The following is a 16,716-nucleotide window of genomic DNA, read 5'->3' as shown; positions in this document are numbered from 1 at the left end:
ATGATACTTACAAGATTTCTAGTAGAATTGCCCCCTGGTATGTTGCTGATGAGTTCGCAAATATTTCCCGTGGCTGCACCATCAACCAAGGATATCCTGATCAAGTTGAGGATGTACGGAAGCCACACTAAGAAGCTATTGTTACTGTAGGATAAATAAATCTTGAATTAGAAACAAGCTCTGAAGATAGAAATGCTAGTATGAAGATAGACATACTAGAAGACATAACAAAGATACAGCATTACTTATAATATTTGTTTTAGGGATAATCTGTCTCTTGCTGAGATAAGACGCAAGCTGCTTTTTTAGAACATCTGAAATTTATGTCTAAACTATACTGTGACTTGTGATACCCTACTAAACGTGATTATTTTTATGGGACTCTTATTGTATTCTTTATCATATCCCAAAACACCTTTACCACAAAAATTTACAAAAGAACCATGTGGTGTAAAAAGGACCCACCGTTATCATGTTATTGCGGATTGCAATAATTTTATCTATCCGTGGATTTGCTTGCTAAAGAGACTAATTGAGACATGTCGAATTTCTATCTCCAGTAAGCAAATCAACAGACAGCTTATTGAAATCCACGGTTAGTGTACATAGATATAACATAAAACCTGTTCTCACGTGATGTACACGACTGCGACGATGTAGAAGAGTTGGACACTCCTCCAGAGGTATGGCTTCCTGAAGAGAGGGGCGCTCTGCTCGTACATCGCTCTGATGAGGGACATCTGCTTCTTTTGGGTGTAGCCTTCGAGGGATAAGGTTTTCACCTGAAATTGAGGAGTAGTGGTTTTTATTTTCTGGTTGAGTTAAGACTTTCTAGCACCCACTCATTTTGAAGTGTACGCAAACCAACATAAAGTTATGGTTTATTTCTGAAAGCAAAATCTTTCCTCGAAGACTGAAAAATCGTATAATACCATGAGAGACAGTATGGCTGAATATTCTATCACCGTAAGGATTTCTTTTATTAGGTATTCATTTCGAGAAGCGCAAATGTGTTTGGAAGGGTCACAATGGTATTTAATTTTGCGTCTATCCAGGTACTTACTTTAAAAACGGTTTTAAACATAACGTTTAAATTGCGTTAAAATGCAGCATAACTTAAATCTCACAATATACTCCGTAAATCAAATCAAAAATAGATATGACAATATAATATAATAAATTACTTACGAGATACTCCTCTTTAGAACCCCTATGGTTAGCAGCATGTATCCTCCTCAGAACAGCTAAAGCCTCGTCACTTCTGCCAGAATTGAAGAGGAACTTGGGAGACTCGGAGAAGAAGTACATGCCCAGGGCTCCGAGCCCTGAAGGTAGGGCCAGGACTATGATCAGCAGCCTCCAGGGTTTGAAGACTATGTTCAACCAGGGCATTGCCACGGCGAACTTTAGTTTCAGTGTTGGGTAGGTTAGCACTGAAATAATAATATTTTTGATCATAAATACTAGTAGTTCTAATAATGCAATGAGGATTTTTTAAAGACAGACAGGTTTTATTAAACTTATAAAGGATCTGATCAATAAAAGTGGCCCTAAGATTCATAATAATCGAGTCGAATAGCATATTTCTGTCTGTCATATAACTAACTGATCCTTACATATAGCTGTTCCCCAAAAAGATCTGCAGTAACTTCTAAACACACCTGAATACGATTTTTTGTAACGTAACGAGTTTTTGTCCCCACAGACCAAATGTTTTTTTTTTTCATTCAGTTACGTTAAAACTCTTACCACCAGCCACGGCCGGGGACAGCAACAGAAGACAGGTCATCATCAGCATGTACCGGTTCCTCACTCTCTGGATACATGACTCTCCCACCAGAGTGTAGGTCGCTGAGTTTGCAGCACATGCACTGGAAGAAGTAGATATTTGAATAGATTTCAATTGTTTTACAATTTATTTTTATTTGATTACTCCTGCATTGAGCCAGAGTAGAGATTAATGCCCAATCATGGAAATAAAAGGCGGTGGTGGTAGTGGTGGTATGAGGGTTGTCCCGTGTTAATAGAATATAACTTATGTATTTTTTCAGTAGATTTGGCTTGAAAGTAACTTATATACACAATATTAGTTAGGCATAAAATAAACGGGAATCAACTGGTTTTTGCTAGAAAGATTAATCAACATCCAACATTCGTGTATATGGGTAGAAATTTCTACTACATTTGTAGCCTGTTAGAAGATGCTGATAAGCATAAGATTTCCAAGGAAGAGTATTCGTAAACTAGATCCCACCCAAAACAAAAATGTGAAATACTGCCAAGTTCGATGAAATGGGAATACTTCGCCTATAAAAGAAGTGAGATCTGAATAGGTACCAAGTTCCATACACATACCTTAGTTAAAAATAGTTACTTTTTAATAATGTTACTTGGCAAGTTTTCACACACCTTGTTATAAACCTACTAAACGCAATGAATCAAGTATTTAATTTTCTATTAAAACTTGCCAAGTAACATCATTAAAAAGTAACTATTTTTAACTAAGGTATGTGTATGGAACTTGGTACTTATTCAGATCTCACTTCTTTTATAGGCGAAGTATTCCCATTTCATCGAACTTGGCAGTATTTCACATTTTTGTTTTGGGTGGGATTTCATTTATTTTTGTAAGGTTGTTTATTTTATTGTTTTCTTATTATTAAGTTTTGAATATGCACTATGCTTCTTACAAAGAAATAAACTAGATTAACTAAATGGCCTAGATTTCCCAACTGACTGACATGACATGTTATCATATATTATGTTCGTGGATCAAAGTTACACATTCGTTATTTTCGAAAGTGACTCACACTTGGCCGTTTTCAGATTTTTACTTTACTTTGACTAAATACAAACCTTTGTAACGAATTTCAGATCAAAGTCAAAGTCAAAGTCAAAGTCAAATCATTTATTTCATTTAGGCCTTTACAAGCACTTATGAACGTCAAAATTATAACTAAGTTTGATTCTAGTTGCCCATTCCAAAAGTAGCTTCCTATGGAGAAGAACGGGCAAGAAACTCCATGGTTACTCTTTTTAAAAATAATATAGTATTACAATTTGTATGTATTGATACATACAGTAAAAGCATGCGAAGATCATGTAGAATCGCAAAGACAAATGAGGATAAAGTGACAATTAAAATGCTACATGGTGTTCACATTTACAAATTGGTTTATATTTTGGTACAAAGTTACAAACAAATAATCAAAAGATGAATACAATTTTATTTGCTGGTGTAATTTTAATTTGTTAATTAATTAGATATTGTCAGTATGTCCTATGGAGCAGGACCAGCATGTTTCCAAGCATTTTTATCTTGAATGTAATCTTCTAATTTATAATATGCTTGCTTACAAAGTGTGGCTTTTATATGAGTTTTAAACCGCATGTCATTTAGTTCCAGAATATTGTCTGGTATTTTATTATAACATTTGACACAATATCCCATGAAAGATGTATGTACTTTAGATAATCTAAACTGCGGGATAGCTATCTTATTTTTATTTCTAGTGTTATAATTATGTCTATCACATATTTTTCAAACAAATGTAAGTTTTTCCTAACATACATGATATTTTCATAAATAAATTGGCAAGGTACGGTCATGATATTAATTTTTTTAAACAGTTCCCTAAGAGATTCACGACTACGTAAGTTGTACATAGCTCTGACAGCTCGCTTTTGCAAGATAAATATGCATTCAATGTCAGCAGCTCGTCCCCACAGCAGAATGCCGTACGACATGATGCTGTGGAAGTAACTAAAATATACCAGTCTAGCTGTTTCTACGTCCGCTAGCTGCCTCATCTTTCTAATAGCATAGGCGGCCGAGCTAAGACGACCCGCAAGAGATGTAATGTGGGGTCCCCACTGTAGTTTTTTGTCAAGAGTGATTCCCAGGAAAACTGTTTGATTTATAAATTCTAGTTTTTCACTATTAAGTATAATGTCACATTCACTACTTTTTACATTTGGCAATGAAAATCGAATGCATTTTGTTTTTTTTTCATTAAGAGCCAAGTTATTTGCGTTGAACCAATTTTGAACCTGGAGAATGGAATTGTTTACGTCGTCTAAGGTACGTCTACGTCGATCAATATAAAAAATAAGAGAAGTATCATCGGCAAACAACACCATTTTAGGTTGATTATCAAATAAGTAGGGCAAATCATTTATGTAAACTAAAAAGAGGAACGGACCTAATATAGAACCTTGTGGTACGCCCATTGCCATCACTGAACCTCGTGAATTTACGCCGTTTACTTGAACTTTAAGTTGCCGACCATTTAGATAAGATTTTAACAGTTGGAGAGAAGTATCTCTTATTCCGTAATGCTCTAGCTTTCGCAAAAGCGTTTCGTGATTTACACAGTCAAACGCTTTTGAGAGATCGCAGAAGATTCCAATAGAGTCTTCAGCTTCCTCCCAAGCCTTAAAGATGTGCTTGATCAAAGTTACACCAGCATCGGTTGTACAGCGACCTTTAGTGAAACCGTATTGTTCTTTGTGAAAGATGGAGTTTTTATTGAAATGGCGCAACATCTGTTCAAGCATCAACTTTTCAAATACCTTGCTGAGAACCGGTAAGACAGAAACGGGTCTGTAGTTATTCGATTCCTTACTATTTCCCGATTTGAATAAAGGAACTACTTTGCTGTGTTTCATTAAGTCAGGAAACACGCCTTGGTCTACGCTAACATTAAATATGTAAGTTAAATAAGGTGCAATTGTTTCAATAATTGACCTACATACCTTGACAGACATACCCCACAGATCTTCTGTTGATTTTATTTTAAGATCTTTAAAGGCTTTAATAATAGCCTCGGGGCTGGTATGTTGAAATTTAAATAGTAAAGAGCATGGTTTAACATGTTTTTTGAGTAGATCGATAGACACGGTGGTGGAAGAATTTAGTGCTTTTGTCGTCTCGAAAGGTATTTTAGTGAAGAATGCTTCAAACTCTTGAGCTACTTCAAGGTTACTGCTGATGGGACCTTTATCAGTTTCTAGACTTAAATCAGTTTTTCGAACTTTTCGTCTCCCTGTTTCGTTGTTAATTACTGTCCAAGTAGTTTTTATTTTATCATCAGCATATTTAATTTTATTTCTAATATGAATAGATTTTGCCTGTTTACAAACGGTTTTAAATATTTTTGAATATTTTGAGACGTGGTCACGGAAACTTGGATCGGCGTTATAAGGCTTTAAACCATAAAGTTCAAACAGCTTTTCTCTACTTTTACGAATACCCGGGGTTGCCCAGTCACTAAATAAGAACTTAGATTTAATAATTTTAGTTTTGACTGGAAAAGCTAAGTTGAATTGGTCGTTTAATACAGAGAAAAAATCGGCACGACCATTCGAAGATATATTATATAAATATAGATTTTAGTTCGTTTTAGTTCCTTAGGGGTATAAATACCTTCATTATTTTGAAACCGACTCACACTTGGCCATTTTCAGATTTTTTCCTTTACCTTGACATAAAGACCTACCTCCATGCCAAATTTCAAGTCAATACGACCATTGGAAGTGGTCTAGGTTTTTGATGAGTGAGTCAGTCAGTCAGTCAGTGAGTGTATAGTAAAAATAGCGATTTTCTGACGTCAATATCTCAAGACCTACAATAGGTATATTAATGAAATTTTGTATTTTAGATAAGTGAGGGGGTCTTAACAGATACTAGAAATTTGATATGCGTAAATAAAATAGATTTTGAGTTATAGGGGGGTCGAATTTGGCCCGAAATGGTTCGTGTAATATAACCCACGGCCGGTGTGTCGCTTTTTTTGCTCGAACTTGGCGGACACACTGCCGTGTGTTTAGATACCTTCTGGGAACTGTTTATGACAGGCATACACTACATAAGCCATTACTGATAGCTCAATCTATTCCTAGAAATCAATCAGTTCATGAAACGATTCAGTTATAAGATGATAAATAAACTGACCAGTGAAGTTAAATAGTACCTAGTAAATCTACACGATAAAAGCATAAAAAGGGGATAATAAACATAATGGATAACCAGTTTCATTTAGTGTTAAGTAAATAGTAGACGAATAAAAAGAATAACCACCTCATGATATAAATAACAAAAAAAAATCAAAAAATCTTTAACACTTAACACTTTTTCTTCATTCAATTAGCCAATCCAAAGTGGTTAATTGTAAACGACGTTACAACCAAAACACTGCACATTCGCGTAGCATGGAATATTTGACTACACATAAAGAACTATATAATGTATACCTATTCCTTCACACACATAATGCCGTTGTGAATAGGCACAAATTATTTCAAACAATCTATATTTTTTAAACTGACACAAAAATACTATCACAGGCCCAGCCTATAACCCAGATATCAGTAATACTTCAACAGTCGATTTTCTCGAACCTTCTCTTCAAATAAACACTCGACATTCTTTATTAAATGGTGAGATAGTACATGTTGGTCGCTGGCCACAATTAGTTGGGTCACATTAATGGATTCCTCTCGATGCTGTGTGGGTAAGATGACAGTCACATATTGATTGTATCATGCGGATGGATTTAGCTTTTAAGGTCTCTAACGCTGAACTTCAACGTCTCTAATGTTTTCGGTTTCTGTACGTACCTACGCATTTCTCTTAGACAGTTGCGTTTACGCAAAATTATGTTTATGTTATGGACCATGTGATTAATTCGGGCATTATTTATAATGCCCGAGCATTATGAATAATGTCTAGCTTTATCGGGCCAAGTGATTAATAACTATCTTAACTTCATTATTTATCACATTGCACGGGCATTATTATATTGCTACATGATAGTTGGGCAATTTGATAATAAAGCTATATTTTATGCGGTGCGAGGGTGGCAGTTGTTCTAATAAATAAATCCTGTTACTTGCTACATATTTTATGATTATTGTTTTAAATTACCTATATGTTCTATTTTAATACAAAAAATTATTGATTGGACAATTGTCATCTAATTTACTAACTCGGCCTCGTTTTTCTTGATCTCATTTTTCTTGGCTCGTTTTTTTTATGGTAGAATTTAATTTGGATTCAAAACATTGTATTAAAAACTGAACTTAGTGACGAAAACGAATCGCTGCAAAACCGACTCCACGTAGTCTTGTCTGCCCTACCCCTAGAGTGCAAAAGACAGAAGCCATGCTTGCTGCATGTTGCATGCTTACTTCTATGCTCTGTCAATTGATATGGGATGTGTTATATTTAGTTTATTTTAAGTTAAACAATAACAATAAAAAATGAAATTAAATATGCCCGGTCAATTTGATTGTTTGAATAATTATTATCAAAATGCACTCTCATATTGGGCATTATTCATAATGACCGGGCATTATGTATACTGCCCAATTTATCACTTAGTCCATAACATATATACTGTGCTCTTTATATCTTCAAATATCAACCAGCTCCGTTTTACCAACGGGTATCCTGTTGCCTAGGAAACTGAGTTGAGGAAGTCAGATAGCAAGTCGCTGCTTGTGAAATATTGGCAATCAGTTGTATCCAGATAGTTCTAAGTCGACAACATTAACATAGCTAGGAAAAGGTTGGACACATGATGTGTCTAGGATAGTTACAAAAGTATCTGAAATCGCCATTTTATGTTTTAGAGATAATTGTTTATTCTCTTTACATGCAAAAAGTACCTAATAAAATGTTTTATAGGATTTATAAACAAAAGGACAATTCCTTCTCTTTATTAAATTAATTATAATTAAACTGGAATAGTCACCTCGTAAAAAGTTAATTTGCTTAAAAGATTATTTTATTTCTTATTGATATTTTATTGTGATGAAGATTATTGAATGCTAAGGTTATTTCCTTTTCTATAATTATTAAGTAATAAAATAGATAAGTCCTTTTATTAATTCGAAATATGGTCCGATTGAAAAAACTCTACTTTTAAGCATGTGTACGAGAAATAAAAAAACTCTCCAGCTTATTAAGATAACGAGCCTTTTGACAATAATTTCTCCACTGTCCCATAGGTACTTATACTCCGCACAGTCGGATAAAAAGTACCCTAAAGCTTACCTCGATGAATGGGCTATCAAACTCTTAAAAATTAGTTTCTAATTGGACCTGTAGTTCTTAAGAAAGCATTCAAACAGACAAACTCTTCAGCTTTATAAATATAAGCTTTATAATATTATTATATTTATAAGTATTGATTAGGTATTCAGTAAGCAAGGCCAGTTCTTAATAAAATATTGTTGGTATAAGAAGGACAGGCTCAGAATGATAATTGCGTTGACAGTTAGCGCGAATTTGAATTTTAGTGCAGTCGCTACGTGAATGGGGCGGGTACATTGTTTTACGGATTTATTTGGCTGTCAAATAGCTGTCAATTTGTAAGTACTAAATTATGTAGTATTTTAAGGCTGAACAGTTTGTTTGAACGTGCCAATCACAGGCACTAATGGTCCCAAAATAGAAATCTGAATCTGAATCTGTATTTTTCAAATAATTTGTAATTTTTTCTTTTGAAATAATTTGAAAAACAATTTCAGTGTTAGATAGCGTAGCATAGTGTGGCACAGGCTATTTTTAGGCTATTTTAACACGCTCATATTAGCTTCACTTGTAACTTTGAAACTCACAGCTTAAGTGCATGCTTAGCATTTTCGCGTACCATTTTATCGTTGTCAAACAAAAATAAATAAGAAAATCTACTTACAAACAAACACACAGAAACTTGAAGAGTCCTAAGAACAGCCAGTGAGGAGACAGGCTGCTGATGCAGGACAGTATGAAGGAGAGCAGCAGAGGTATCACCAGCGTGAAGCGACGCCCTCTCGTGTCTGATACGTAACCCCATAGGTAGGACACTAGGAGGATACCTGGAAATAGAAGAAGATAAATTATTGAAGTGTAAGGGGCAATTTTTGATGGTGTAAGGGAAGAGCCTGATAAACGATATATTCCGAAAGATCTGGGCCAAAGATGATATGAATAAGAAGCAGTCTAAATTCGTTGTATAGTAGCACAAGTTATAGAAAAAATAAACCGAGACTACCATAACTTAACGTAACCTATGTGTTTGTCTGAAGCGTTTTCATGTCATAGGCAACTGAACCGATTAAAACACAGAGGAGGCTACTTCTTACTATATAATCTTAAAGTGGGTGGAATCACGGGGATAAGCTATTAAATTGATTAAAAATACTTTATTATTTATCAATACGTAACAAATGCATAAAATAAATCAGCCACAAACCACGGTAATATTAAACTAGCTTTTGTTTTGCACTTTATAGCATCGTCAATTGTATTGTTATTGTGCACAACATTCATTATTAACAGGAAATTGAAGACATGCATTATTGGTCCCATTATTGGCACATTCTTGGCAAGTAAAACATTTCTAGGGAAATCCTAAATAACCAGGAAATTATAAAGATAGGTTTCTCGAATTTTAGAAATAGCAACAGCTATGCATTTTTAATATTCGTACCTACGTCTTCACAAAACAATAATCGCGTGAAGACAAAAAGTTTGGGGAACTATGTACCTACATAGCTCTCGTCGAATTAGTTTGCTGTTGCGAAGTTAACTTCTAGTAGATACAAGATAAACTGTAGGGTTTGCAGATCGTTATAGTTACATGGTAGAACCCACTTTTACTGTGATAGCGTACAAAACACCGCAGAAAAATATTTAATGCCTTCATGCATAGTCCTCCTTCTCTACTCCATACTTACAATAAAAGAAGAACACTTACCAACAAAAGGCAAAGAAGTCAGTATTCCCTTCTGGAAGACGGTCAGCTCCAGGTCGCAGGCTGCTGCCACCACCAGACTGAACCCGAACAGGTCTATGCCGATGGCCAGCAGGATGAGGGAACAGGTCATTACTAGTAGGATGTTGTAGACCCCATTGCCTGCGCAGGAAATATATATTAGGACATAGATTTTATATACAAGTTCTTCCGTGTCCTGAGGGAATTACGTTCCACACCATGTTCCTGATAGTAGCTGAGGGTAGCTCATCTTTGTCTTTAGGGTACTATATCTATCTTTATGCCAAGCATCTTAATGGGAGAAGCCGTTTTAGTTTTAGTCGCTTTCGCATTCATAGTAATAAGTGGGCTTGCTTTTGAAAGAATTTTTGACATCAGAATTTATCGAATTATTATCAGATTTCTTAACATTCACCAGAATCTTTTATTTTCTCAAATCTACCTGACATTGAATTGTAACGACTGCTATATTCATCCTTACTAACTTACACGTATAAGTATAGTTCTCCAGCGTCGTGGTAAAATCGAAATGTGTTTCAAACCCATTTAAAAATGTTTTCACGAAACTTGACACTAGATTGCGTAAGAGTACTGACACTATTATACTATCTGTTCAAGATCAAGTTCAAATTGTTTTATTTAAATTGACTATTATAGGTAATAGAGCGATCAATCCCCGAACATCATTTCATCATCTTTAACATACTTGAGTACTATCTTCCACCCGCAGTTTCAGAATAAATTACTTCCCACACCAGGTAAAGGTCTTCAAAGTTACCTATATAATGAGGTCAGGTAAGATATGTATGGATGAATTGCCTGAAAGATGACATGAATAGGAAGGGAGTGAGTGTCAGTATGACGAGTGACAGGGAGAAATGGAAGAGGATGACATATTGCGCCGACCCCAAGTAAAATTGGGAACAGGGCAGGAGGAAGAAGAAGGTAAGCTATGTATATTACAGCCATGTTTCGTCTAAGTCTATCCCGCAGTTTTTATGTGAAAAAAAAAAACATGTTTCATCATCATCCTCCGAGCCTTTTTCCCAAACTATGTTGGGGTCGGCTTCCAGTCTAACCGGATTCAGCTGAGTACCAGTGCTTTACAAGAAGCGACTGCCTATCTGACCTCCTCAACCCAGTTACCCGGGCAACCCGATACCCCTTGGTTAGACTGGTGTCAGACTTACTGGCTTCTGACTACCCGTAACGACTGCCAAGGATGTTCAATGACAGCCGGGACCTACAGTTTAACGTGCCATCCGAAACACAGTCATTGGTGTCTAAGATATACTTAGAAAGTACATACAAACTTAGAAAAGTTGCATTGGTACTTGCCTGACCTGCATGTCGATTCTATAAAATATCACAACTCACTTCGACATCACTCTCACTTCGACTTCGATCTAAAGGTAGAATTCCGTGGACGCGACAATAGTCAACCTATGAAAATGTATGGCACCGTTGTCGAGGCCCATGACAGTCGCGCGCGGCCGACGAATTTCGTAAGCTGCTCGCGGCATTGTCAAAAATTTAATTCTGGTTTTACTAAAATTCTATAGATGTTATTAAGCGCTAGACCATGTTGAGAAGCGTACGGCCGCGAGCGGCTCACGAAATTCGTCGTCCGCGCGCGACTGTCGCAGCCCTCGGCAGCGGTGCCATACATTTTCATAGGTTGACTTTTGTCGCGCGCGGCTGCGACAATCGCGACCCACGGAATTCTACCTTAAAGTTTCGTGATTGACATTGTCAAACTACACTAGCGCTACACTATCGAGCGTGTTGACAAGTTGAACTAAATCAAAGTCGAGATTTTGACAGATCTGTCAAAATCTGTCTATCTATAGGGGAGGTAGGGGAGAGATGGGCAGTTGGGAGACATGATCAAATCAGAATAAAAGGGGGGTCCTTTTATTCTGATTTCTGATCATAGTTTTTTTTTTTTATTGGGTAGTTTACGTTACCGACTGGTAACGGTGTTCATCCATAGACTATCTGTCATTTCTGTGAGTTGTCAAGAACAAACACTCGTAAAAGTACCTACTTAAATATTTTGTTGCGGTTTCGGATCGTTATAAAGAGAAAACTAATGAAAGGTATGTGTATTTTCTATTATTAATTATTGATTGTCAAAATCTCCAGTTACAATTATAGTAAGTCGATGCAATCCACACCTATTATACCTTTAGAAGAGAGTACTACAGTACTAAATAAAATAGTGTTTAAATAAAGTTCTAAGTGTTTTAAAGTGATTAAGTGCCTACCTTTAACGATGGCTAGAATGTTTTTGCTTAAATCTTTATTAGAAGAAGCTCATGCTTTAGATAATTTAGAAAAGCGTCAACAATCTGCTAGAATTCGTAGTTTATCTTTATTAACTCGCGATGATGACTATGTGAGCATATATAGATTGTCAAAGGAGCTAATTGACCAACTGGAGTCTGATTTACTGCCCCTGATAAAGCCCACAAAACGTCGAGGCAAAGGACTTACAACTCGTGTAAAAGTAAGTATTGACACAGTTTATAGTTGAAAAATTGTAATCAAGCACACAATAATAAGAAAAACACTTAGTTCTTAATAAGGAGTATTCCCTTTATGTGGTTTCCCCGCCAGCTGATATGTTTTCGAAAGACTCTGTACTTCAGTTATAATATTGGTATTCTCTTAAGCATGAAAATAACCAAATTGGTCTCAATTTTGTTTTCACTAAATCCAGATAAAGTAGGTATTACATTTTTTATTGATTTATTGTTTCACAGATACTATGTACTTTATTATTCTTGGCTAGTGGCAGTTACCAGAAGGTTATTAAAGAGGGCATCAGAACTTATTTATCGCAACCGTCTACATCTCGTTGCATAAATGAAGTAGTGGAAGCTCTGAACAATCCGGCCGTAGTAAAAAAATATATAAGGTTTCCTCAAAATCAGCAAGAAAGGCAAATTGGCGCTGTCAGTATTTTTTTTCGTAGGGTAAGCATAGATTATATTCACAGCACGAATTTAGAGATTTCTGTTTATTTTATACTTAAAAGCTGCCTCAAATTCCTTACAATAACAAATTATAACTAAAACATCATATTTAGCTAAAATTCTGTGTCAAAACTGATAAAATTAAAACTGATTAATCTCGGTTGACATTTTGTCGAGTGGGAAGTCACTAGCACAGCATTGGTCGATGTCGAGCTCACTTCACTTCGCAAGTGATTAGGTGATGTTTACAGAATGCAAAATCAAGGTCGTTCTGAATCGAATGCGAAGTGAGAGTGAATAGCGAAGTGAAATGCGAGTTGTTGTTCGAATTTTATAGAATCGACGTGCAGGCAGGCCTTGGCCCTGTTGGGCCCCGCTGGGGTTGCTGACAGTATTCTACTTGTGTAGCCCTTTCATTTGATACCCGTATTGAGGGGGCTGTGCCATTTTGTGCCGGCGGCCATATTGGATTTAATTAAAGGTGTATACAAAATTTCAGACCAATCGGTTGACAGGAAGAGGGTGAAATTTGAATTACTAAATTTGATCCAAGAATAAATAATAAAACAAACGGGGTGAGCTAAATAAAACCGTTTAAATATCTCGTAATGTTGAAACTGAGTGTAATTTTTAGGAAAGCTCTTTCATTATATCTAGCCGAATATAAGAAATGGCAATAAAAGTTGATAATGATCTGTAAAATCTGATTTTTTATGCAATAAATTGTGAAAAAGTGCCCATCCCTCCCCTACCTCCCCTAAAGTATGAAATGACATTACGAATCGAAGTGAAATGCGAGTTGTTGATCGAGTTTTATAGAATCGCAGTACTGGAATCGAACCCGCGCCCTCATACTCGAGAGGTTGGTTCTTTGCCCACTAGGCCACCACGACTTGACATGACAAAAAAAAACATGTTTAAAACTTTAAATATTTGTATAAAGTGTGATAGAAGAATTTTTCTGAAGCATCTAAAACCTTGAACAATAAGTTTCCACGCTATTAATGATTATGCCTACTACTTGATTAAAAGAAAACATAAAAACACGCGGGGGGATATCTCCCCATCACCCCTCGGCCTTGCGTGTTGTTGAGTGGGGTTACCTCCTACTGTCCTAGAGTAAGACATCAAGGTCAAAGTCAATATTTTTTGTTATTAGTCGTGTTTTGAAAGCAGGCTCCAAAAACGGTGCGTTCACTTTGTATAGTTGAATCAAGATAACCTATTTTATAAAAATATTATAAAGTTTATGTCAGGATAACTGGAGAAAAATCTTATTTACGATCACTCCCAGATCGATTCCCAATTACCGAGGCAGGCTTTTTATCCGAGATCTCGAATAGGTCTCATGGGACGCGGGTGAAACCGCTGGTGGAAGCTAGTATTACACCAGCACCAAACTTCATACATCAACCAATAGTTAGAAAAGTGTATAATTGTGGGGTACCTAAAGCTGCGATTTTTTTAATACGCTTATTTACTAGAAGTAAAAAGCAGGTAGTAGTACCTACATCGTAAATAACAATACTATGTTTTATTTTATTCCGAATGACGGAAGCTACTTTATCCATTCAGATATATGATAGGTACGTGTATTATGTCACTTTCAGAAGTTTGTAGTGTAAAGAGTCCCACCCGCACACTACAAACTTTTAGTCGGCCGTTAGTCTGTTTGGGCTCATAAATCAGTATGAAGATGAATGGTAGTACGCACATTATAGAGATCAGGTAGGTTGCAGGTATCAACGATTGAAAACTTTGATTGGAATAAAGATTTTTTAATAAAAATGTTACCAATTATCGGTCAACTGTCTTCCCACTATTTAGTCTACAGTGTGCGGGTACTCTAACACAAAACCTCATCTCATATCATATCTTATAGTAGATCGTAAATAAACCTGTTATCTTCGAGTAGGTAAAGTTTATTCTTAGCTAACAATATAGCATGATTGATTGATTGATAGACTGATAACTTGGAACTGAAAACTGTTGGATTAATTTGGTGAAGTGCGAGTCGGAGGTACGCACTGAAAGTTCCGCACTTCATTTATTTGTAGAGTGAAAAACTCGGAAACGCATTTTTAGTATTTTTTACAGCATTTCTGGGAAGATAATGTCGCACAGCACATTCTGTATCATATCATCCTTCTGAAAAGTAACGTATTTTGCACTTAGGTACGAGGTTTTCCACGGCGACGTGGCGGGTCTATGTGACTTTTCGCGCAAATTATGTTATCGGGACCTTGTTACACAGAGGGCTTCAGAAGGAACATTATGGGTTTATGTCAGTAAAGAGTGTGACACTCCCTCACGCTGTTTAAACCCACAACGTAAATTCAAGTAAGATCTGCCGGAATTGTTCGAAAGACGACGGATCATCAAAAACTACAAAGGTGATGATTATCAAACAAAATCTGTGTAGATAAGGTGGGAAACGCATTTTTATTAATTCTTCAACACAATTTGAAAAGTGATTAAATGGATATTAAAATGCAAATAACCATCAGCATTCCAAAATATGCTGATTAGGTCCATTGTTTAAATACCTATTATTTTTTTATCGATGAGGTAACCATTTTTACGTTCATAACAAATTATGAGAATTTTTTAATATTAACAGATTCTTAAATCTGCAAATCAGACCATCTGTTTGATAATTTATTTCGAAACTTTTCAGTTCTCTTAAGTAAGTTTAATGACATCCAGTAGGTATCTACTTTATATTATATCGACTAGGTATAATAAAGTTAAAAATATGCGTAACTCTAAAAATAAAACTATTTTGTGCTTAAAAGCTTACTGTCGCTTAAGCGTGAATCGTCCTCAATAAGTTGTAATCATCATCCTCCTGCCCTTATCCCAATATTTTGCAATATTTGTAAATAAATCAAACAATTTAGTTCAATCGACGCCCTTTATTAATTTTAAGTTTTTTTATTATGTAAATATAGTTTTTTTTTTTATATAATGTACAGGTACAATTTTATTGTAAATAAAAAAACAATTTAGTGTGCTACAAGATTAACCGAGGTATTTACAGTAATTTTGATAATATTTTTATGCTAACAGCTAATTTATACCTTCCCAATACCTATTAAGATTCTGCTTGGAGTGTGTGTGATTTTTTTAGCCGACTTAAAAAAAGGAAATTGTATTATGTGCACAACAGAACTCTAACCCTAACCTCACCTAACAGTTAATTTATTATCGTTACGAATAAATTCGTCAGTATTTCTGTTTGTTACATCATCACACCTAATCAGCTGAGATAAGTATCAAAAGTATATATACATATAAGTGCTTTTATAGAAAAAAATAAACAAGGAAATGAACGAGTTATCGAAGAAATCTGCAGTCTTAGAAAGAACAAAATTAAAAACTAAAAGGTTGAATTAATTAGATCACAAACGCAATACGAAAATTTTTAAGTGTACAAAACAAAAACAAATCTATTAATACAGAATCAGAGCATTGACCTCAATATAAAAACATTTATAAAACACAAATTCTTCAATAAATACCACTTACAAGAGAAAGAGACGTCAATACAAATAAATAGAACATACTTAACACAGTTTACAACAAAAGATGGATCGCGAAAAATAAATAATTGGACGATTACCAAAAATATGACAAGTAGAAGTCGCGTTATTGACAAAGAAGAAAACTTTAGATCTATTACTATCCATACAAAGAGAGAAAATGACTTCAAAACTCATATGACCATACATAACAAAGACTTTTCTTATATTCCGAAAAGAATCTGCCGAAAGGGGTCCAAAAATTGGACATAATATTTTTGTGTTGGTAAACCCTACCTGTTTTTTCCAAAGCGTCCTCAAAAGTCACTGGGGTCTCGTCACTATTATCACTTTTCGTGGTCATGGTGATACGTTCATCCACCACACTTCCTTAGCAAATTACTACTGAAAGCTTCGCGCGCTCGCGTATTTCAGAGTCACGGTAAGACCGACGCT

At 35.5% G+C, this 16,716-nt stretch overlaps 1 protein-coding gene across 1 annotated transcript in view; it reads right to left on the bottom strand.

Annotated features, from left to right (window-relative positions):
* LOC110376132 (synaptic vesicle glycoprotein 2B) overlaps window positions 1–16,716 on the bottom strand; it is a 19,626-nt gene extending 2,910 nt beyond the window's left edge. The window contains exons 1-7 of the mRNA XM_021334511.3: window positions 16,558–16,716; window positions 9,744–9,902; window positions 8,700–8,862; window positions 1,750–1,871; window positions 1,189–1,433; window positions 634–782; window positions 12–144 (exon numbers count right to left, since the gene is read on the bottom strand). Of these exons, the coding sequence (XP_021190186.3) occupies window positions 12–144; window positions 634–782; window positions 1,189–1,433; window positions 1,750–1,871; window positions 8,700–8,862; window positions 9,744–9,902; window positions 16,558–16,624 (1,038 nt within the window). The 5' untranslated portion in view covers window positions 16,625–16,716. The remainder of the gene's footprint in view (window positions 1–11; window positions 145–633; window positions 783–1,188; window positions 1,434–1,749; window positions 1,872–8,699; window positions 8,863–9,743; window positions 9,903–16,557) is intronic.

Source organism: Helicoverpa armigera, chromosome 14 (assembly GCF_030705265.1).
Source record: "Helicoverpa armigera isolate CAAS_96S chromosome 14, ASM3070526v1, whole genome shotgun sequence".
Classification (NCBI taxonomy): Eukaryota; Metazoa; Arthropoda; class Insecta; order Lepidoptera; family Noctuidae; genus Helicoverpa; species Helicoverpa armigera.
This window is presented reverse-complemented; position numbering and strand designations above follow the sequence as displayed.